The sequence below is a fragment of the Centropristis striata genome, chromosome 9, assembly GCF_030273125.1.
Source record: "Centropristis striata isolate RG_2023a ecotype Rhode Island chromosome 9, C.striata_1.0, whole genome shotgun sequence".
Taxonomy (NCBI): Eukaryota; Metazoa; Chordata; class Actinopteri; order Perciformes; family Serranidae; genus Centropristis; species Centropristis striata.
Window position 1 is genome coordinate 11,416,338 of NC_081525.1, and position 25,412 is coordinate 11,441,749.

Below are 25,412 nucleotides of genomic sequence, written 5' to 3' on the forward strand. Positions count from 1 at the left end.
GATGGATTAGAGGCTAATTCATTCTCCTGTCAGCTTCAGCATAGAATAGATAATTCATAAGAGACAAAAGAAATAATTCTGTTTTAAATACGCTACAGTATATTGTGTTACATATTCCTGCATCCTGTATTTAAAGAAAATAAATATAAATAAATGATGAGCTCTATACTGCCCTACAAAGCCTAACTGCTGTAACATTTTTGGCTGAAATTGAGTTACAACTAAAATAACCTCCTTGATGTTTTATCTTTTGACAAAGTTTTAGATTTAAATTTGCATGATGAATGAGGTGCTGATGATAATATTGTTGCATCGTGGTAAACTAGCCATTATGATCAAAGATTACTTTTAGTTTGAAACAGTGTGGATTATTTATGTCAGGTGAATATTCCATTTAAATTGTCCAAGTTCAACTGGGAGTTAGCTCCTCTGTGAGGCAACTTTCACCGCTCAGAGAGAAGTTGCATCATTTTGCTCCATTTGTATCCTTCCACTCACTTTGAATGCATTCAAGCTGCCTAAATGTTTACTGTATCTCGTGAAATTTGAAATAGGCAAAGGGAGATTTAGTCTAAACATACAAATCTCCTTCAATATTGACTTGAATAAGTAAGATTATTGAAATGGTCAATGTTTCTGGGATGTCTTTTCTGATGCCCTCATACAGTCATGGAAACAATTATTAGACCACCCTTTTTTCTATTTATTTCTTGTTCATTTTAATGCCTGGTACAACTAATGGTACATTTGTTTGGACAAATATAATGATAAGAACAAAAATTTAAGAGCTGATATCTAGCCATTTTTCATGGTTTTCTTGATAATGATTTTGGTTATTATCAAGAAAACCATGGAAAATGTCTAGATATCAGCTCTTAAATTAAACTCTTTTTTTTTTTTTGTTCTTATCGTCATATTTCTCCAAACAAATGTACCTTTAGTTGTACCAGGTATTAAAATCAACAAGAAATTGAAGAAAGCAATAACTTTTCCATGACTGTATTTTGCACTCACTGATTGCTGATTGGTCAGGGCAAAACAAATTAAACCCCTCCCTCAAAGACAAATTGGCTGACATGAATATGGTGTTCAGTGGTGGTCAGACTTTATGAATGAAGTTAACTGGAATGGCAATCCAACCTGAATATCAGGATAGTTTTATGATAAGTAAAAAGATTAAATGTATTTTGTTGGTGCAACCCAAACCAATTGTCACACTGTTTCTACTTGATATGTCATTCACAGTTTATCAATTTAATATGCTTATTCTCTTTGTATGGATCCTACAGTAAGCATGCTGCTGCCCCTCCATCTGAGCTGCTGCATGACTGTCCCTGGCAATATTAGCTTCTCCTACAACTCCAGCCTTTTTTCTTTATTAGGACTTGGCTTGTCATTTCTTCTCCCTCCCTTCCTACCTTCCCCCTCCTTCTCCTGTCTCCTGTCTTTCTCTGGCATGCCAATGAAGATATGAGTTTGTCTGCATTCTAACTATCAACTGCTCTCAATGTGCATCTCCTGAATGTCATCATGTAATGGTGACAAACTGAGTGACAAATTCAGTCTCTCGCTGTGTCACTGCCTCGGTCCATCCACCCACCAGGCCATTGTCCATCAAGACAAACACAATCAATGATAACATCACTTTTTTAACCACTGACTCTTATTTGCTATCGTCATGACATTGTGACCATCTTCCATATCTTTCATGTCCTCGGGTAACTTCATGGTTCCTAATTGACTAATATCATAATGATTTCCTCAGTGCTGGCCAGCACATTGATGCCATCTAGCATCAGAATGTAGGACTGTTGTATTAATCATCAGAAAACAACCATTTCAGTGTTATCTGACTCATAAACTGAAGCTCTTAAATTCACATAGAAAGTGCAAATAAATAAAATATCTTTATTTATATGAAATTGCATTGCAGTTACTAATAAGTATAAGTCTCAATGCTTTGGGACACCCCAGGAGGAGCTGGAGGACCATAGGGGAAGGGATGTTACCTCCTAACAACTTACTGCAACTAATGGCAACCACCCTGACAATTGTAAGATGGTGTATTAGGGCCAAGTATGAAAAAAGTAACAAATTTATTAGATTAAAGTGACAAATCTAGGAGACAAAAGTTGCAGTGGCAAATCTCCCAGAATATTTTTTTGCAGATTTATTAGATGTCGAATCTATGAAAAAAGTAGCAGATTTATGAGATTTAAAGTAGCAAATCTACGAGAAAAAAGTCAGAGATTTATGAGATTAGAAGTGGCAAATCTACAAGGAAAAAGTCACAGAATTATGAAATCAAAATGGCAAATCTACAAGAAAAAAGTCACAGATTTATGAAATTAAAAGTGGCAAATATACAAGAAAAAAGTTGCAGATTTGTGAGATTAAAAGTGGCAAATCTAGGAGAAAAAAAATAGCATATTTATGAGATTAAAAGTGGCAAATCTACTTATTTTTTTGCCATTTTTTTCTTGAAATATTACCCCCCTCTCCTGGGTCCATATTTATTTATTTTCATACTTGGACTATTTTTTTTTTAATGAATGTACTTATTTTTTAAAGATCCTTACGACTTTGGGAGTGAGACTCTTTCCCAAGTAAAGGCATTTAAACACCATGGTGAGGGTCCCACAGCAGACTGAGGCATCTCAGGCTAACCACAGCTCACTCTTAGTCCATGACTGAGGTGGAACAGGCAGGGTGGGGCTGAGGAGGGGGGAGCAGTGATGAGCGAGGCGTTAATTTCAAATTTGATGACATAGGTGAGTTTTAAACAAATGAGTAGATTACTTCAAATTTAAGTTTATTCCACACTGTAAACCTTAGACGTAAAGTGAATCCAGTGAACTCTAAGCAGTACTGTAGTGTACTGATGTCATACAGTAACACTTTGAGAGATTACAACACTTTAAGAGAATGCCATTATTTGCAAGAATTTACCGTAAACCTTTTCTTGTAATACTAGTAAACTGCAAAATACTAGAATAGTGTAAAATAAAGTATTTTGCAGGTGCAGCTGCTGCCAGTAAATTATGGTAAATTTACATTGAAAAGTTTTAGAGTGCAGATTTAAGTGTTTAAGTGTGAAATAACACACAGTACTTTGATAGTAGCATTAGTTTTTAACACCATTGTTGGTTGGATTCATTCTGATAAACACAATGTTAGAGTTTTCCTTACATTGCCCCATTATTCCTCTGAGGATGAATAGTATGGAAAGGCTACAAACCACACTCTTGACATTTCACTCATGTAATTTAAAACTGAAATGTTTGCCAAAGATTCAATCCAATATTGGGATTCAGTATATTTTGAGAACAGTACTGATGTAACTGCTGGCCAGCTGAGGCTAACATATCCTATTTTAGTGCCCCACTCTCCCGCACTTTGCTGTGGTAAGGATATCAACAGGTAATTTCAATGTTATGATGTCTATCTGTAAAGTCTCTGGTTTCCCAGATACTTTACTGATATTGGTATTACTGGTATTACTGTGTATCATTGTTGTTTTAATTTAACAAGACACATAGAGAGGGAGATATTCACTCTCCTCTGTGAACATCCACATTTTAACCACTTCTATTTGCATCCTTCCCTGGTACACCAACACAAAAATTTTGCTTTGAAATTATTCAGTGATAAGGTGGCTGGGAAACAATTGGCCACAGTAGAGAATGGAGATATGAGATATCAAGCCCTGGCTTTTGCTGTGCTCTTGATGAAAATATACAACAAGGTTACCATTAGATTCCTATACTGCTATGAATAAGCTTAACAGTATGGATCAGTTTTTTCAAGGCTTATATTTTTATTTTTTTGAAAGGCACCCAATCAATCCGCTGACATAAAAGAAACTAGCCATAAAAGAATTAGCCATTTTTATCAGTTAATGCATCATGTCAAATAAGGTAAATGCAAATTCATTAAGTAATGACATTTTTTAACATCATAAATAGAAAATATATTAACCATCCTGTTATGTTGCAGGTCAAATTGACCCATTTCAAAGTTTAAAAACCTAAAAAAAAATGGTTAAAAGTATTTTTTCATAAAAATAAAAAAAAATTTAAATGTAAGATACATTTAAAAAAAATCAATTTCATGTAAAACCATTGTTTTTTATATGGAGGTCTTTCCAATGTACATAAAAAATTAACATGCATTTTTTAATATGAAAAAAGAGTGAAAGAACACCATTGCACTAAATATTGATTGAAATTGTTAGTAATGGAGTTATTAATGAAATATAAGCAATGTTTATCAGGAATTTTTAGTTTCTGACACTTTTGGATAATTCAACAGGTCCCAGGTCAAATTGACCCATGAACATTATTGCTGTTCCTGAAAAAAAAAAAACATAACAGGAGGGTTAAATGACACTTGTTGAGTCCGATTTTCATGGCTCTATGCTCTGCTGATTCAAGAGAGCGAGGACTTTGATTATGCAACACAGCCATCTGCATATTTAATGCCCACACAGTACTACTGCACCGGTTCAGATGTTAATGTAATGAGATCCATGCACTTAGGGTAGATTTCCAAGGAAGACAACTAACAATTGGATGAGAATCCTTCAGTATTATCTTCAGGACACTTGGCGCTCCAGTAGACTGCAGTAGCAATCCCCGCTGGAGAATCAAGGACTCAATCTGAATTGAAACCAGTTCTAATGAAACTTATTTAGGCAGCAGGAGAACAAAACTACCAATAAATTGGCATGAAATACATGCAGGAAACACATCCACTTTCCATAAAATTGTCTAAAACCGACTTAAGAGAATGATGGGACTGTAAAACCTGTTCTTCAGGCTTCAGTCCATCCACACTGGTGCACAGTACAAGCCAGATTAGTTAAACACCAGTTAGACATCAGCCTAATGGCCCAGTGATTCCACTCCCCCTAACACCATTCTTCCTCTGTGTCCACTCACACTCTCTTTATTTCCACTTGCAGTTCGTCGTGTGCCTCCTCGTTTCTCAATCCCTCCGACCAATCACGAGGTGATGCCCGGTGGCAGCGTTAACCTGACCTGCGTTGCGGTTGGTGCTCCCATGCCTTATGTCAAGTGGATGAGTGGTGAGGTGGAGTTGACCCGGGAGGAGGAGATGCCCATTGGCCGCAATGTTCTGGAGCTCACCAACATCCGGCAGTCTGCCAACTACACCTGTGTGGCCATATCCTCCCTGGGCGTGATCGAGACAACGGCCCAGATCACTGTCAAAGGTCAGAAACACTTTGTCTCTGTGTAAGGGTAATTTGAAAGTTATTTTTTGATCATGGGAACAGTGTGTGTTAGGCCTCACGATAAATTTCAGGTCGATTGCGGTGATCATCTGTGAGCATATTTACTCAATCAAACATGTCGGAAATGTGCTTGACAACGGCCCATCAGAGGTGACCTTTTCCTGCTCCACTACTGTCTGTAAGTTGCCAGAGAAGGAAACAGAAAGACCGAATGTGGAGCTAAACGCGGAGCTGAGTAACGAAATAGATGTCAGCCATGACTTGGAGCAGTAAACCAGGGAGGAACAGGTGAATGTTGGGAAATATCGAAGGAAATTATAATCTTTCTGCCGCTGTACAGAGAGAAAACTAACATTCACAGCACGGCAATTCACACACAGGTCTGGTGCATTCAATAGCATCGGAACAGCTATGGTCTGTTCAACAGCATGGGACATATGAAAAATTACAGAGAAACATGTTATTACTGAATGGAACTTGTTTTCATATTTTTCTATGTTCATCCTATGTAATTTGCTTTGTTATTTACTTCCCATGTTAATAAAATATTCAACTAATGTCTAGTTTCTTTAGTTTTCAGTACAGATGCTTTAAAACTGGCAGTTTAAAAACAATATAAAAAATTGTGATAATAATCGAGATAGGACAATATGAAAAAATACATTCTGATCATTTTTTTTGCCATATCGCCCTGCCCTTGTGTGTGTGACAATATAATCTTAACTCCCGTGTCCTCTCACTATCTTTTATCTGCATCTCATTGTCTAGTACAACTGAGAGCTCCGATAAAACTGATCAGTGGAACTTTAAATTAGTTAAATCCTGTTTGTCGTAATCTTTAAATCCAATTTGTTTGTGCACTAACTGCAATTTCTTAAAAATGGAATCTCTATTGACAAATGAGATTCACCCAGTGGCCCACCACTTGCAGCGATAAGCAATTGGGTTGAGTGGATTTTGAGCCAAGAAGCGGGCACAGGCAGGGACCTAGGCATGCTGACCCCTGGCATCACAGACTGAGAAAAGTAAGCAGTGTCCTGGACAGGATATCGACTATGCATGCTATCCTTCTGTTAGGGGTCTTCTAAGCTGACAATGGAGAAGCCTAGAGATGGATGAATAGGAGGAACAGTGTGCCTGATCTGAACCGAAGTGATACTTTGGTATTTGTCTTCTGTGATAGCCATGGATTGATTCTCCATAACAAACATGTTTGAGCATAGGGTAGTTTATATGTACAGGTACTTGGCACCAGAACACCATTGGCCAAAAATAAACTATTAATTAGTCATCATCAGATCTGCAGCAGTATGTCTTGGACAACATATAACTGATCACTACCTGGCTGTGAGTTGGATCAAGGAAGGATGCAAACCTTAGATCCTGGAGGGAGCAATATGGTTTCCATCTTGGTCACGAAACAGTTGAGGGGCCATGGAGTTTTCCTGTCTTGTCTGGATGTGTTTTGTGGACTTGAAGAAGGCTTAGAATCATGTCCACCCAGGAGTCCTGTAGGGGTATTGCAAATATTGGGCATCACGGTTGTTGCTATTAGCTATGTTGTAAAACCAAAGTGAGCACAATGTTCGTATACTCGGAACAGAGTCAGGCACATTTTCAGTGGCCGTTGGCCTCTGCAAGGGTTGTGTCTTGTCACCAATTCTGTTTCAGATCTTCATGGAAAGGATCTCAAGGCACAGCTGGGTGGAGGACAGTGTCCGGTTTGGGGACATCAAAACTGTGTCTCTGCTCTTTGCAGATGATGTGGTTCTGTTGGCTTCCTCAAACCATGGCCTTTGGTACTCAATAGAGCAGGTTCGGTGTGCAGTGGTCAGTATGGGAGTTAATACCCCAAAAGCAAGAAGTTCAGGTATCTTAAGTATAGCTTGATCATGAGTGAGGGTAAAATCAAGTGTGAGATGGACATGCTGTATGGTGAAGTATCATCAAAGATGCAGAGAAGTGAAGAGACAGCCAGTCCATCGATGCTCTGATCCTCACCTGTTGTCAAAAGAGTAGTGAATACTGCACATACAAGTGGCTGAAATGGGATTCAATAGGATGGCTGGGCTCAGAAATTGTGATAGTTTTGAGGCCATGGATAATCTAATGAAGATTAGATTATAGGGTAACTTAAAGTGAATACATTTTTTTTAGCTTTGTGCAAAGATACATGGATGTAGACCGATTCAGACTTTACCTGTTAAAGAACTTTGTGTTTTCTGTGGCATCCCTGAATATATTTGCCAACAATTGTTAATGTTATGTTCTCCTAATTTGTGCGCACATGAAATGGATAGTTTTGATATAAACATTAAAACATAAACATTAGGACAGTTGGCCCTGCTCTGTGGCAGCATTAATACATGCACTTCTGATGATCCCCAGCTCAAGGTATGTACACTACCAATGGACTTACATAGTAGTACCTGCAGCCACCTGGCAGCATAATACATGTGCTCAGCCTGCTGGCTCCTGAATGATAATTCCCTGATAGACTGGCAGTGTTAGAAGAACTCATGCACAGCACATACTCAATGCTTCAGTAGGCGATTCTAAGAAGCTGACTGGTTTCTCTGACTCTTGTTTTCTGTATCTGTTCTCTTACAGCCCTGCCCAAGCCACCCACTTCCCTCACTGTGACAGAAACCACAGCCACCAGTGTCACTCTTACTTGGGACTCTGGCAACCCAGAACCAGTATCCTACTATGTGATCCAGTACCGTGCCAAACTGTCTGACAATGGCTTCCAGGAAGTGGATGGAGTAGCCACAACCCGATACAGCATTGGCGGTCTCAGCCCCTTCTCGGAATATGAGTTTCGTGCAATGGCCGTCAACAACGTGGGTAGGGGGCCTACCAGCGGAATTGTAGACACCCGAACAAGTGAGCAGGCACCCTCGTCACCCCCTCTGCACATCCAAGCACGCATGCTGAGCTCCAGCACAATGCTGGTCCAGTGGGAACCTCCGGAGGAGCCCAATGGTCAAATCAGGGGGTACAGGGTCTACTACAGCTCTGAGCATGACACCCCACTCAGCGCCTGGCACAAGCACAACACAGATGACAGCCAGCTCACCACCATCTCAGGCCTCACCACAGATATCACCTACAGTGTGAGGGTGCTTGGCTTCACCTCTGTGGGAGACGGGCCTCCCTCTGATGTTCTACAGATCAAGACCCAGCAGGGAGGTGAGAACACGTACACTCAATCAATGGCTGGTGGGGAATGAATATAAAATGTGGGGAAAGAAAAACAACCTTCTATACACTATTTGGACTGTCCTTGTACTGGCTGATGTTAAACATAACCCCAAGGCACTTACTCACACGATGTCTTCACACTAGATCTTTGCTTTTGTTATGAATTCTCAGATGTATACATACATTATATTGTAGCATTTTAACTGTCACTGCAAAGCAATGGCAGAAATATCATCACGGAGCACTTATTTTAAGCAGTGTGCCAGTGGGTCAGATTTTTGCTGGATCATTTTATATTAACAGAAGTAGTACCAAGAAATGACACAGATCATTTGCTATAGTTAAGGTGTATTCAAAACAATCAGTGCAAACTAAAAACACTTGTTTTTCCAGTATGCTGTTAATATACACAATTGGTGAAGGTGCAATCATAAAAGGAAATTGAGGAGAGCCACTCACAGGTTCAAATAAATAAAACAAATGACTAATAATCCTAGGACAGCTGATCTAAGGAAACAAAGCATAAGCATTACATTATCATAATTCCTCTTTGTGATTCTTGTTTGGCTGTTACAGTTCTGAAAATTTTCTTAAAAACCTGTGCATAAGGCATTTTTTTGGCCAAATTGGAGAAATCCATGCTCATCGCAGACATTCTACTCTGAAATCGATCAGATTTGGTTCAGTGATCTTGAATGTAACAGAAGCTCCAACCAACTGTCCCCTAGAGACTTAACTGGGGCTAGAAATTTCTAAAAGAAGAGCCAGTTTTCTAACCCTGAAATATTGCTCACATTTCTTTACTACAGACATGTAACCTACATCAATGCATTCAGCAGATACTTTTCTTTCTAATGATACTAATGTTAGGACTTGAAAAACAAGAGTAGTTTCAGAGGTGCAATCTCTATTTAATGACCTTTCTCTGTTAGACATTGTGTGCCCCTCCCCTCTTCACCATCTAATACTGACCTAATCACCTTAGCAACCATCAAAGGCAGGATGAGCAAGGCCTTCAAAATAAAAGCCCACTATGGTATCTGTATGTAAACAGAAATAATAGGATGAGCACTTCATGGCTTTCATTGCAAAGCAATGAGTAATTCTACTGGAAGCAACAAACACTTCAGCAAAGCAATGATCTGTTGTACTTGAGCTAACACTTACCCCTGGATTCCACTGGATGCGTAACGGCTGCAGATCCGTCATCGGAGCCGTTACGCATCCATTATAATCAATGTGTGAGATTCCACCGACTGCAGATCCGCTGCGTAATGAGTCCGACGACGCATGGCCATCCGACAGCCCTCGCAACACTTGCGCAGAGCTTCTATTTTTGTCGGACGACGGAGCACGACGCATAAATTCAGCACAGAACAGATCGTTCGGGACAGGAAGTCGTGCACAGACACAAAATAAAACATCCGGTATATTTTCAAAATAAAGTACCTCGGGTTCACGGCGGATCGTATTTCATAACTTGAAGACCTGAAATCAACAGGTTAGAGGTTTTCACTCGTCTTTTCACCCCACTGACACCGCTCACTCCGGTGCTTGTTGTAAACAAACAGAGATCACTAAGGCTTGTTAACAAGAGGCTCTTGTTAACAAGTCGGCGGACCTCGTTAGCGATCGTTAAGACGGAGTCGCTGGATTTGTCTCCAGTCATTAACGAGGAGATGTTGATTATCTTCCAGTTATATCAATTGATTAGGCGTGAATTTGCGAGATCTCGTGCGTCCTCGGGACTCTGCTGTCCGCAACAGCTCCGACACAGACGGATCTGGTGGGTGTTGACGGACTGCGTAGATACGCAGCCGTTGCGGACGGACCCCTTTTGGAGTCGTTACGCATCCAGTGGAATCCCGGCGTAGTCATTGTGAGGAAACAAATACTTCAGTAGAATAAAAAGCCTGAGAGGTAACCAGGTAACCATTTTGTTGTACTTGAAGCAACAAGTATTAACATAATGAATAGTTGTAACAAGGCAAGGAGTAGTTTTATAGAGTAAAAGCTTGAGATGCAACTATGTCTTTACAGGAAACCCAGGACAAGGCTGTTTTTCAAAATAAAAGCCCCACAAAGTTACTCGATCTTGGCAAACTGCTTTTTGCATAAATCTAAGAATGCACTTTAATGTTCTCTTTTAAACTCACGTCATTTTGAAATTGCAGAAAAACAGAGCTCTAATGTTAAACAGATATTTACTGGCTGAGATGAACACAGTGGGTCATTTATTGTACACGGAGCGTGCAGTATGTGTAGTGTGTATGTGTGTCTGTGTGTCTGTGAGTGTGTGTGTGTAATATGAAGGTCTCACACACTTTATCCTCAAGGACAAAGTGGCTGCCTGCACTAGGAAGAATAATAATAGTATTTCATTCACAGTGAGCCTGTTTTTCAATGTTTCCAGCTTACTGTTCCTGCCTGGAAGAAACAAAACATCACAGCAGGGCCACAGTAGAAGATAAAGCCACCCTAATTCAGCTGACCCAGTTTATTTATTTTTGGAATAGAGTTCAGCACCCTTTCAGGCTGACATAAATCATTTTGACTTAAATGCATATTATATTGTCTAGTAACTAGTACGAGAATGAGAAAGATGATGTTTCTACCCGTTGTTTTATGAGCACATCACTGTGATTAATGTAAAATGTTCCTAAGCCATGCCATCTAATATGTGGCCGTCTGCTATATTATATCATCAGGAGCAATGGGCTGAATCTCTGCTTTATCTTTTGCAACTCTTATATCCAAGCAACACATGCAGCGAAATCTGTTCAAGCATTTGTTTTTTTAAAAACACTTTGAGTGGTAGCTTTGACTAGAAGCGCTGTACAAGTGCAGGCCGTTTATTATTTACCATTTAACTATAAGTGGACACATAAATTAATATACATTCTGTTTAGGCTTGTACCAATTTTAATATATTGTTTGAGGATTTGCAAAAAACACACAAAAAAAACATAATACAGTACAAATATAGCACATTAGACATCAGCTAGATCTGTTACCACTCAGAACTTTGCAAAGCTTGGCAGGTATTCTGGTAAAAGTTTTGATCATTTGTTGGCATGCATTTGTCAAAGGAACTGGGCTACTGCACCCATAAATATATATGTGTTCCTGTAATACAGGAAAGAAAGGTGAGACAGGGAGATGTGACTTGACTTTCCTGAATCCGGCTCAGTGATGAGGAGATGGTTGCCATGCTATGCTGGAAATTATTTAAAAGGTGTAGGTTTTCCCACATGTGGACCAAAACCTAAAAGGAGAATAGGGAGATGACACACTATATGCACCTAAATATTCACACTAAGACAGAGATCGTGGTTGGAGACAGAAAGCTGAATAGTTTACTGGGAGACGACGGGGAAGGTTAATCAGAGGCAGGCAGGGTCGGCAACGGGAAATCAGACCAAACGAAAATGGTGGAGAGTATCTGGAGGGGAGCTTTGATGGATCAAGATTTTTTTCCTTTTAGACAAAAAAAGTATGGTTAGTTTGAGGGGAGGGGAGTGGAAAACCACTGGCAGAGGAGCAGAGGATTGGATTGTGACAGCGGTCTGCTTTATTAGCATAACATACTTCAGAATGTTACTGGGAGTCATGGACATGTAAATCTGAATTAGTAAAAATTGAATCTCCTTTATAGTTCCTCAGTTTGGTTGCTGTTCTGATTTCTAATGAGTACTAACTGCAGCGTTCCACCTGCGTTAGACCTTCACTGTCTCTCTGTCTGTATTTAGTCCCTTCATGTCTTTGTTTCTGCCTGTAGTTCCTGCTCAACCATCAGATTTTGAGGCTGAGGCTGAGCTGGACTCACGCATCATGCTGTCCTGGCTTTGGCCTGTCCAGGACCCCATCATTGGCTTTGAACTGATCTACTGGGATTACAACAACCCTGCAGACAAGGTTAATGCCACCATAAAATATTTTTGGGTTGATAGGATGGATTGTACTTTAAAAAAAGGTGTACAAAATGATGTATCTGTTGTAAATGTTACATTATTTGGGTCTGTGGTAGAATATGTTTACATGCTTTAATATAGTGTCCATCTGAATATACTTATATACTACAACTACAACTGTCTGAAAAGCTCTATTTTAACTGCCCCCCCTAACAATAACAGTATTCAGTTACTTTATAATTAGGTACCCCTAACACTGAAGTTAAAAAGGTTGCAGCTACAGTTGCAGATCAATATCGGGTAGTCAAAAAGGTATTAAATTCAACTTAAGTATTTCTGTATATACCCTTGGAATGACTTATTGAATTCCATGTTTTCTGATCCAGGTTGTCTTTTTTGTGTGTGGGTTTGCAGACACTCCTAATTTGCATGTTTGTGTGAATATATTAGATATTTTTAATCATTATATTATCCCCTGACACATTGTTTGTGATTGACTATTTCAGACTGCAACTGTTCGCTGTTGTTTGTTTCTGCAGTTACCCAAGTCATTTATGTTTCATCTCATTTTATCTGTTGGACCCAGAGGTTGCTTTAGACTTTTCTGTTGCCCTTCACTTTGACGTACAGGTTCATAAAAATTCTGTCAAAATATGTTTTATTTTTTATTCCAACACACAAATTTAATATAATTTCGTTTTCTTTCTTTTTAAATAATGAATATGAGGAAAAATCTTGCCGTTTTAAGGGTGCAGAAAGACAAAATGAGCAGAGACAGCAATCACTTATTTAATGTCAACACCACAGTGCCTTAAAATAATAAACAAAAAAGAGGTGAAAACAAGCTTGTCCTCTATTGTCCAGTGCACCAATCCTTCTTTTTCCACCTCGTTTATCATCACAATTACTATGCTTTTTGAAGAAACTTCGGACACTCAGCTGCCATGACATTTTGCTATTGTGTGCTACTAGCCAACTGTAGTTAGCTGCAGTTTCAGCTGTTAATCATTGCTGCTGCTCCAGCTGCTCAGACAGAGTGCCCACAGTAACTTAAACAGTGTGGAGCTCTGGATATCACAACTGTGTATCCCAACAGCTCTCTGGTGCTCGGAGCGAATATTTATACACAGAGATGACCAATGTGTTAGCTAAAGCCTGTGATGGAAAAAGTATTCAGATCTCTTACTGAAGTAAAAGTACTAATACCACACTGTCAAATTACTCCACTACAAATAAAAGTCCTGCATTCAAATCTTATTGAAGTAAAAGCACAAAAGTATCAGCATCAAAATGTACTTAAAGTATCAAAAGTTAAAGTACTCGTTATACAGAATGGACCCACTCAGATTGTTTTATATATTCCAAATATATTATTCAATTTTTTTTTATGCATGTTATGTTATATTTTGTAATGGTCGGACTCATTTTAACTACTTACATTACATTTTTAAAAAGTAATCACTTTACATTGATCATGTGTTTTATGTTACCTGAAAAGTAACTAAAGCTGGGAGCTAAATGTAGTGAAGTAAAAGTATAAAATAACATAAAATGGAAATACTCAAGTAAATTACAAATACCTCAAAATTGTTCTTAAGTAGAGTACTTGAGTAAATTTACTTAGTTACATTCCACCACTGGCTGAAGCCAGCTGGACAACAAGGTATTTGCTTGTGAGATCAAGACGAGACTATACAATAGATAGTTAATATGTACACGCCACCAGCTGGACAGGAGTGTGAATTACTTTTATTTTGGTAGATCACCCTAATCTGTCAAAATGACAGACAGCCTTCAGAAGTTTCCGTCATTAGTGGAAAATATTCGGTTAATGCGACCACTGCTCTGATCTTAGAATGAGATCACCTATTTGGGAAAGTTTAACCTTTATTTCCTACAAAATCACAACAAGATACTTAATTGTTTTCTTTACTGAATTGTGGGTCTGTCAAATGAAACCCTGCATAACAATAGTATATGCAATAGTTAACAGGGGCTCGTTCGTGTGTTTATGTGACCTTCATAATCTCATTGTGGTTTTCATCTTTCAACAGCGTCATGCCGCCTTCGACCCAGCGGGCTCCTATGCAGTTGATGGTCTGAAGCCAGACACACTCTACATGTTTTCCCTGGCAGCAAAATCTGAGATGGGTTTAGGAGTCTTCACTCAGCCTATTGAGGCCAGAACTGCCCAATCCAGTAAGTACTGCAGCCTCTAAGATCACTTCAGGTTATTTGTTTGAAATAAGAAGAAATAAAAAAAACAAGTCATTGTTTTGTAGTTCTGGTAAATTTATGCTAATTAAAGTGGTGAATCTGGGAGAAAAAAGTTGCTTTTTTCCCACTTTTTTCACGTAAATCTGCAACCTTTTTCGCACAGATTTGCCACTTTAAATCTCTTAAATCTGCAACTTTTTCACTTGTAGATTTGCCACTTTAATCTAGTAAATTTGCAACTTTTTTCTCGAAATATTACCTGAAGTTACCAAATATAGTTCTTTGCCTGAAAAAGGGTTAAGAGGAGTAAACATGAAGTTATATCGACTGACAGGCAAGTCAATGGATAGTGATGACGTCATCCTGCATCATCAGGGCCACATGGACACTGTGAGGTATCAAACGGAGAAGGCACTGCATTGTAGGCTGTAGTACTTGTGTGTGTGTGTGTGTGTGTGTGTGTGTGTGTGTTTGTGAGTGTGATTCCCACCCCTCCTTCTCCTTTTTAACTTTCCAGCTGTAAAAGCATCACATCTCCCCTCAGTAAGTTAAACTACAGAGTAATAGTAACAGCAACATTTTAGTAAACAATTTCTCCTGCTTGGGGACTGTCCTGAAAGTCAATTGCTCATTTTGATTGCTTGTCCATTTCAAGATGGCAGGTCTGACCAATGAGAGCCTGCAAGACAACAGAGAGAGACGAGTATAGAGACAGATGCCTGATGCCATGTCCACACACAAGGTGTAGCATGAGCAACAGGTTCAGTCGTCCAACAGCGTCTGCACAGATGCATGAAACAGAAGAAAAGTTTCAGTTTCAGGTTGCATTTACACACAAGTAAAATACAAGCTGTTAAGATTTGTTTATACTTGTGGGACTCCACAGGGTGAGCTAGTGCATGCACAAGGTCATTTCTGCTGAACACGTTGTACAAAAAAAACAAAGATACCAGCATCATGTGAAATTAGAAGACCAAGGGATCCATTGGTACCATGCAACTTTACAACAACAATCTAGAGACTAGGTATATTGACAATAGGTATATTGACAATTCTCAGCCCCTTTCCAGAAAAGAAGTGCTTGCCTTCCAATTGACAAAAAATGAATTCTTGCAGGAATCAGCCATCTGGCTGCATACTACATCCAATTTCACAGACATTTTTACGGCACCGTATGCACGCAGATTTCCCCCTAAAGATGCTCGTCTAAACGCAGAATAAAAAGTTAGAACACAACACCACTTTCGCTTTTTCTATCCAGATTGCTCCATCTGAACAGAGCTGTGGAACAGAGACTCCCAGCTGAAGAAAGGAGCAAAACCTCCTATTTGAAACCAGCATGTGTTTGTGCGTGCTCAAACTTTTATGAAACAGTAATATAAGCAGCAGCCAGGCTGTGTCGCCCAAAATGTAATTACCAGTGTAGCATTAATGATGTGAAGACTGCGCTCCATGTGTCAGTCACGCTTGATTTCGCTGAACATGCAACTCAATTACAAAGTTCAAGCACCAAAGCAACAACAAAGGAAAATGTCATTCGAAAGAGTTTTTGTCAGGCGTTAAATCCATTGTTTCACTGCAGCCATCATTCACAGGCGCAGAATTGCTTGATTTTTTTTTTCTTCTTCTTTCTGCTGCCTTTGTGTAACAAATGACCAGGCATTGCACATTGCACATTTTGACAAATAGTCTAATAAAGGCAGTGAGTCGATACATGCAGCATATTATGATGTAAGACCAAGAAATCACAAACAGACTCCAGCTCAGAGAAACAGCTTTTATCATGACTGCCATGTTCATTCAAGAGGATAGTTTGTCATGTGAAACATGGTAATCGAGTGTGCTGCTGGTGTGCAGGATTCTGCTGTTTGATCACTTTTAACACCTTTAATGCAGAACTGCTTATCTAGCATTGGATCTCAGACTCTCCGCTATGCTGAGAGATATGGACTAGAACCTGCAGCATTTATGACAGCTCCCAGCAGGAATCTAAGCCCTCTGTCTTGTTTTACCTGTCAGTAGTGAAGTCTTTGCACCAGCAGTCACACTGCAGACAAGACTGTTATGTTGACTGACTTTCAGTGTCCATCACTCCTCTGCCGGCCGAAACCCATCGTGTCAGAAAACTAACTAACAAGTCTAAAGACTCTGGCCACTGCTCCCTCTATTTATTTTTTTTAATCTATCTGCCAATCTCTGTCTCCTTTGTTCTTCTTATTTACAGTTCATACTGTATCTGGAGTTTGTCAGAGTATAATAATTTTCAGGTTTATTAAAAACAATGTGACCTCGTCTTGTTTTTAGCACTGGCAGACAGCTGTCATAAGACAACAAGTTTGTGTTGTTAGTGTGAGATAATATGTATGAAAATTTTTAAAAAAATACGGATCCAGGGGAGGGGGGTAATATTTAAAGAAAAAAGTGACAAATTTATGAGATTTAACATGGCAAATCTACGAGAAAAAAAGCAGATTGATGAGATTAAAGATGCAAATCTTCCACTTTTTTTTGGCACTTTTAATCTCATAAATCTGCGACTTTTTGCCTCTATCATAAATTTGCGGATTTTTTTATCGAAATATTACCCCCCTCCCCTGGGTCCATAACTATTTTTTTATATATATGTATACTTAGCCCTAATACGCTGCTGTAGTCTGGAACACCTCAATTCTTTTTAAATTTCAAAGTGGCGTTCTCTAAACTTCTTCTCAGACCACATCACTCGCACTTGGAACTTGAGTGTGACAACACTAAAGATCACAGCCAATAGGGTGCCTGCCTGGTGTGGTTCTGACCAATCACATTGGAGCTGCTCTCTTTGCTTGAATTCAGAGCGTCCCGTGCGGGTGGTTACTCGCGCTTTCACCTTTTTAATTAAATTGTGCCATATAGGGCTTTCTTTAATTTTTTTCTTTCGTTTACAAACATTAAAATAAAATCAGTTGATACAAACACCCGCTTCCCGTATTAGTGCAATAACATGTACATAAAGTATAGAGGTGGGCCAAAAAAATCGAAATCGATTTTGCGTGGCAATATTATATCGATTCATGGCCGGCAAGTATCAATATTTAGCAATCCGACGGCTGACAGGCTGTCATTATTTTTGTGGGCTCACTTTTAGCAATATACTAGAGATACTGGCATTATATGAAACTAGAATATCTAAGGAATCTATAGGCTTTTTTAATGTTTCATTGGAAAACATTTAGAGCAGTGAAGCTTAAGGTTTTTGAAAGTTTAATAAAATGCTGCATCAGTTCAGTTCAGTTTGACTGAATACTTTGTTGGTCAGTCTGTGGGTTTGACTCTCATTGTGGAGAAATAAAAAAATAAGTGAGATGAATAGACTGAGAATCTTCTCTTATTGGTCAAAATAATTCTTGATTGAATTAAATTTTGTGGACCCAAAATGCAGTTGAACAGTTAAATCGCAATATATTGTATCCCAATACTCACCATATCGCAATAATATTGTATCGTGACTCAGGTATCGGGATAAAGTCACACCTCTAATTAAACCATTGGCAAGAATATGTACCTAGTGCAGAGATTTTAGATAATTAAACCGGGAGCCACTTATAGACAAATTACTTCATAGCAATATCGAGGTCAAAACACCTTCACAGCAAAACTTTAACTCTACTATACTAATAAAGCTGCATTACGTATATTGCATAGCTGTTCAACATGACACCACCTTGTTTTTATCCCAATATATCCTATTCCATGTCCTTTTTATGTCATATCTTCATGCCACCCACCTCTACTCCAATATTTTGGTGTTTTTCATAACCCTGTTCCTGTGTGTGACTTTAATCGGCTGCAGTGCATCTCCCACTCTTGGATCTCTGTCTCTTTGATCTTTTTTGTACCCCTGCATGCGTGTATCCAAAGGTTCTTGTATGTGTGATGGAATTATGCCTGTTCCTAGTGCGTCTCTTTTAACTCGTCACAAGCGCTCCCGCTGCAGGCGAACAAACCAGCCTCCGACACTGTTTAAACAGTAACCTCAGTGGGTCCTCACGCTCCGCTGGGGCTGCCAAACCACAGGCGAGCATGATAACAGACCCCTGTGTTATCTCTCCCACCTGCTCCACACACTCATCTCAGCTCTGGGTTTTTGTGCTGCTGTATTTTGATGAATCTTGCTTATGTGTTTCATTGTGCATACATGTATTCATCTGTGAGTGTTCCTGCTTTACTTGTCAATTGGTGAAACTTCACACTGCAGTAGTTAAATACAGAAACAGCTCAATAAATTAGAATATGAGAAAAGTGTATTTATGCCAGTTATTCAATTCAAAAAGTGGAAATAACACATTATAAAGACCCATTACACACAGAAGACCAATTTTAAAAAAGTATGTTGAATATGGAAAGTATGTCCATCTACAGTCATGGAAAATGTGATTAGACCATTGTTTTCTTAAATTTATTGTCCATTTTAATATCTGGTACAACTAAAGGTACATTTGTTTGGTCAAATGTATATATCTAGACATTTTCCATGGTTTTCTTGATAATAACCAAAATCATTATCAAGAAAACCATGGAAAATGTCTAGATATCAGCTCTTAAATTAAACTCTTAGGAGCTATTTTTGTTGTTATCATTATATTTGTCCAAACAAATATACCTTTAGTTGTACCCGGCATTAAAATGAACAAGAAATTAAAGAAAACAAGGGTGGTCTAATAATTTTTCCATGACTGTATATGACTCAATACTTGGTTGGGGTTATTTGACTTGAACTATTAGAAATTGACTTTTCCATGATATTCTTATTTATTGAGATACACCTGTATATATCAATGTGAAATCACTGTTGTTTCACAGAGAGGCAGTGTGAAGTATCACCTGTGTTTTTGTCTGCCCTCTGGACTGTGAAGACGATTGTAGTTGAGAAGGAAAAAAACAAAGCTGTCATGACAAGACGACTAATCTGATTAACAATATGATTGGTAGAAAACATGATGCAGCTTTAGAGGAAACTTTTATATTTAGACACGGATATTTCTGCACCATAACTTGAATGTTCATAAGTTTAGTTTTAATTGCTGTATATGCTGATATATATATATATATATATATATATATATATGTATATGTATATATATATGTATATGTATATATGTATATGTGTATATATATATATATGTATATATATATGTATATATATGTATATGTATATATATGTGTATATATGTATATGTATATATATATGTATATGTATGTATGTATGTATGTATGTATGTATGTATGTATGTATGTATAATGTATATATGTATATGTATATATATATATATATACATACATACATACATACATATATATATAATGTATATATATGTATATGTGTATATATATATGTATATATATATATATGTGTATATATCTGTGTATATATTTCTTGATCATAACAAAAATCATTATCAAGAAAACCATAGAAAATGTCTAGATATCAGCTCTTAAATTAAACTCTTATCAGCTATTTTTGTTGTCATCATTATATTTGTCCAAACAAATGTACCTTTAGTTGTACCAGGCATTAAAAAGAACAAGAAATTAGAGAAAACAAGGGTGGTCTAATATTTTTTCCATGAATGTATAAGAACATTGTCTCTCAGCAGTCCAGATGGTCAGTCTCTCTGTCTCCCATTATCCACCCAGCTTGACCATTACCCTCCCTCCTCCCCTCCCATCAGCCCCCTCAGCCCCTCCCCAGGAGGTACGCTTGCTCAGCCTCAGCTCCACCAGCATCAAGGTGAGTTGGGTGGCTCCGCCCACAGACAGCCGCCACGGGGAGATAGTGCACTACTCCCTCGCCTACCAAGCGCTCACGGGGGAGGACGTGGAGCGCCACCAGGTGTCAGGGATCGGTGCGGACGTCTCCAGCTACGTGCTGGATGACCTGCAGAAGTGGACTGAGTATTGGGTGTGGGTGAGGGCTCACACTGGCGTCGGGCCCGGCCCAGAGAGCTCCGCAGCCTGCGTCAGAACCAAGGAAGATGGTATGTTGATGGGTTCATCGGGAGCCGCCTGGGTAGCCGAGCTAGAAATACAAACCCTACCCCCTCCAATACTCACTCTACTCCTCTCTTCTTCTCCTGCTGCTGCTGCTGTTTAGTCTCACAAGCCCTCACCAAATGGGTGTTACTTTAAAAACAAAGCAAAGCCGTAAAATTTTTATTTTTCCAAAAATAAATGATGTAATTAGTAGGGCTGGGACTTTAATGCGTTAATTAAGATTAATTAATTACACAAAAATTAACGCGTTAGAAAAATTGCCGCACTTATTTTTGCACCGCGGAACGTTTCTCACTGGATGACTTTCAGGCAGACCGATTATACTGGAGCACCAACTAGCGTTAATTTGATTTTTTTAAACCAGCTGTTGGTAAATCAACAAAGTCTGTTATGGCCTCTGAAGCAAGAGTTAGTTTTGGCATGCCTGAAAGTGGGCAACTGCCTCAGACCAAACCCTTGATCTTTATCTGGTAAAATAGGTTCGGGAACATGCACCTCTTAAACACAGTACCAAACAAGGTTATTATAGTTAATGAAAACTAACAAAATAACGAAAACTAGAATTGAAAAAACATTTTCGTTAACTGAAATAAAAATAAAAACAAGAGTTTTTAAAAAAACGATAACTAACTGAAACTGTATTTTGTGGTTACAAAACGAAAACTAACTAACTAACTAACCAAAATTAAAGTGAAAATGTCCTTAGTTTTCGTCTTTGGAACTTTTTTCATACGTAAACCTTTTTGGTTGATGTGAAATCTATTTCATCTATCTGGTTTTATGACTTAATAAACTTATTTTAATCTTGCACCCAACAAATACCCCATTACAAAAAAACTAAAACTAATAAAAATGAAACTAAAACTAAGCATTTTCCAAAAACTAAAACTAACTAACTAAAACTAACTGAATTTGAAAACAAAAAATCACAACGAAATTAAAACTAAAACTAATGAAAAATCCCAAACTATTGAATGATAAGTATTATAGTACTTTTATAGATAAAGATAAACATTAATAAACATTCTTATTAAGGAGCAAAGACTGTAACTAGATCATAACTAAATTGGTTGTTCAGCCGGCAGATTTTTCACCTTTTTATTTCTTTAAGAGGCTTTAACGGACTCAATTGTAAGGCAACAGAAAATATACTGATATCACACGAAACTGGAAGATCTACCATGGCATCACGGTCCAATGTCGTGAGGGAAAAGCTGACATGGCAGTTTTCATAGTGGTCCCTTGACCTCTGACCTTGAGATATCTGAATAAAAATGGTCACTTTCGGAGCCCACAAGTTTCCTCTTTACATAAATGCTAGCTTTATGATAATACAATGCAGTTTAAGGTAAAAAACCACACAGTTTTCCTCAGCAGAAAGCAGTTTAGCAAAGTTAAGGGAGGTCAATCTACCCCTGATGTAGATGAAGTTACCACGATGTCTTGACGTGCTTAACATAACATATTAAATCCACTTCTTTCAACTAAACTTAGGGCCTGTTTATGCGACTTCGGGTGAAAAGCACTGCGTGCATACTACATCGAGTTTCACAGACTTTTGCGTCACCGTATGCACGCAGAATTCCTAAAGACGCTCGTCTAAACGCGGCAAAAAAAGTGAGAACGCGACGCCACTTTTGCATTTCCTGTCCAGATCGTCTCCATCTAAACAGGGCCTTATTCTTGTTAAATCAAACATTATGCTCAGTTTTTATTGTTGCTTAATGGAAATCTCGGTAACGCTTTATAATAAGGTCCTTAATAACCATTAATTAACAAGTAATAAGGCATTGTTCTCGCTTGAGATCTGGTAGTTGCAAAAAGCATAGTTAACTTATAATAGATGAGCAATAAAGTATATTATATCAATAAGCAAACAAAATAAGATTAATAAAGGCATGGCAAAGACATAATGGGTGGGTCATGTGTGTTTGTAATGCCATTATTAACACTTATATAAACTTATAAACACACAATAATGTTAATAAGCATCTTGTAAGGACTTACAAGGGCCTTATTACTTGTTAATTAATGGTTATTACAAGGACCTTAATATAAAGCGTTACTGAAATCTCTTAATATTTTGTGTCTATAAGTCACAGCGTAAGCTTGTGCTCATTTCACAACATTTTGTGAGGGTGCTTTAAGAGACTTTTGCTGCCACTGATCTCCTGCCTGCATCTCTCTCTCTCTCTCTCTCTCTCTCTCTCTCTCTCTCTCTCTCTCTCTCTCTCTCTCTCTCTCTCTCTCTCTCTCTCTCTCTCTCTCAATTCAATTCAATTGGCTTTATTGGCATGACGTAACAATGTATATATTGCCAAAGCAAGCATCAGAAAAAAAGATAACAAGATAAGGAAAGCAATATTTACAATAAATTATTATATTTAAAAGAAAAGAAAAACTAATAACAATAAAAGAAAGCAATATTTACAATCATTGAATTACAATCAACATATAATTTATACAATCTAACTGTCCCAGCAAAAAAAGAAGAAAAAATAAAATAAAAACAAAAAAACAAAACAACCAACAGCCCTCAGTGTGTGACAGGCAGAAACATAGAGTGCTGCTAATCTACAGCTCTGTGACCCTTCCCCGAGGAGGAGCGGCAGTTTTTCCTCATCTGACCATTTTAAAAAAACTTTTTTGACGGATTCAAATTTTTGGAAATATGTTTCTCTAATTAGTTCATATTTTTTACATTTGGTGAGGAAGTGTAGCTCTGTCTCAGGCTGACTGAGGCTGCAGTGGCAGCACAGCCTCTGCTCTGCAGGGAGCCAGCTCTTCCTGTGCCTCCCTGTTTCCACAGCCAGTCTTCTCTCTCTCTCTCTCTCTCTCTCTCTCTCTCTCTCTCTCTCTCTCTCTCTCTCTCTCTCTCTCTCTCTCTCTCTGACATGGCTCTAGCCTGCTGGGCTGCTGTCCTGCTAGGCTAAGGTGACTGGAGAATTGCCTGAGTGGCAACATGTCATGCTCTCTGTGTCTTCAGTCAGATGGTCGGTCTGAATGTGTTTCACTGTGTTTCAGTCTGTAGGGAGGTTCTGCTATTCGCAGCAGATGCTCACTGTCAACAGAAACTCAGAAGCAGCAGAACGCAGCACGGCCCAATGCTCACAGCTATAAGACACACACCATTACAACAAATCCTAACAAGAGGATTCACTTTTTTTTTTTTTTTGTGAGGGAACAATCGGCCATATCACGACCAATGAGAGTAAAGATTATGGGCTCTTTTCCTGAGCCACTGGAGGAAATCAAAGCATCAAAGGAAAAGTCCGTGCCAGTGTCAGCGAGGCTTAATGTGGAACATCTCCTCTGCTCCGGCTCTCTGTTTAACCAGCTCAGGCCTCTCTGACTGCTTACAAATGAACTCCCGCTCCGCCTCTGACATCTGCCTAACTCCTTCCTTTCATTTCCCTTTTTTAATCACATCAGCCCTACCGATGTCTGGATTAATTTGATTGCCTCTTGTTTTTGTTTGTGTTTAAATTTTCTGTCTCAGTTGTAATTATGAGGGGATAATGGACTGAGAGAATGATGTGGGTATGTATATGTATTGCACTTTGTTCGGATGATTGAAGTTGTCCGATCCCGAAATTTCAGGATTTTAGAAACAAATCTACACTGTAAAAAAAAAATCTGTTTATTTACGGTAAAATACCGGCAGCTGTGGTTGCCAGAACTTAACTGTAAGTGAAGTGAGTGGGTTTTCTACTGTAAATTTAAATGTAAATATCACTAAAAATTGTTATTTAGACTGAGTAGTCCCTTTATTATTTGAGCAATGGTGTCCTTGTGACAATATGGTATTTCTCCTTTAATTTCCTTCCAATTTCCAAAGTACTGTGGAGGGTAGTGGTGAATGGATGGCCCTGTACAGTCCAACAAGAGTTCACTTACCAATTTATGACAACACGTTTCTTTTTTTTATCAAGTGAAGAGTTTATTTTTTTACAGAATTTTATTTTTATTTCTGAAAGTGAAATGTTTCGACAAATATTAGTCCTGTGTCGTGGTGTCATTCAAAGTTCCAACATACCAACAAGATCTCCAACTGCAACAGTTTTTTCCAAATGAACATTTAGAAAAAAAGCCGAACTTTGCAGCATTATTTCCACAACTTCCTGACACGATATCCTGACACACGGTGCCTATAGATTCCTCTGATCTTCTAGTTCATCGCTTATAGTTTATTTAGTTAATATTCCTAAAAGTACTGACGGCCCGCCGGCTGTTGGAACACTAAATATCGTTACTTGGCGGCCATGAATCAATATAATATTGCAACGCAAAATATCGCGATACTCTTAACCGATTTTTTCCCCACCTCTATCGTCTAATTTCATATGGTGCCAGTATCTTAGTTTGTTTGTAGCTCCACTGCTCTCAATTTTTTTTGAATGAACATTTAGAAAAAAGCCGAACTTTGCAGCATTATATCGGCAACTTCCTGACACGATATCCTGACACACGGTGCCTATAAATTCCTTAGATCTTCTAGTTCTAATATGATACCAGTACCTCCAGTATAAAAGTGGCGAAAATACTACTGGCCATCAGAACGCTAAATATCGATATTTGGCGGAATCTGTATAATGGCACACAAAATATCTCAATACTATGCTGTATCAATTCCCCCCCACCTATTCTACAGACATGACCCATATGCTTCCTTATTTTCTTAGAACTAATGAACCAACCCAACAGCCTCATTTAATTTAACATTAATCTGATCTTGTCCTTAATGTTTTACATGTCATCACTGACCTTACTCCGACTGTTGGGTCCTATATCTCTTT

At 38.5% G+C, this 25,412-nt stretch overlaps 1 protein-coding gene across 1 annotated transcript in view; it reads left to right on the forward strand.

Annotated features, from left to right (window-relative positions):
• Positions 1–25,412, forward strand: part of ptprfa (protein tyrosine phosphatase receptor type Fa) — a 248,912-nt gene that overhangs the window by 130,658 nt on the left and 92,842 nt on the right. The window contains exons 7-11 of the mRNA XM_059340745.1: positions 4,964–5,233; positions 7,865–8,446; positions 12,237–12,373; positions 14,424–14,568; positions 20,295–20,600. Of these exons, the coding sequence (XP_059196728.1) occupies positions 4,964–5,233; positions 7,865–8,446; positions 12,237–12,373; positions 14,424–14,568; positions 20,295–20,600 (1,440 nt within the window). The remainder of the gene's footprint in view (positions 1–4,963; positions 5,234–7,864; positions 8,447–12,236; positions 12,374–14,423; positions 14,569–20,294; positions 20,601–25,412) is intronic.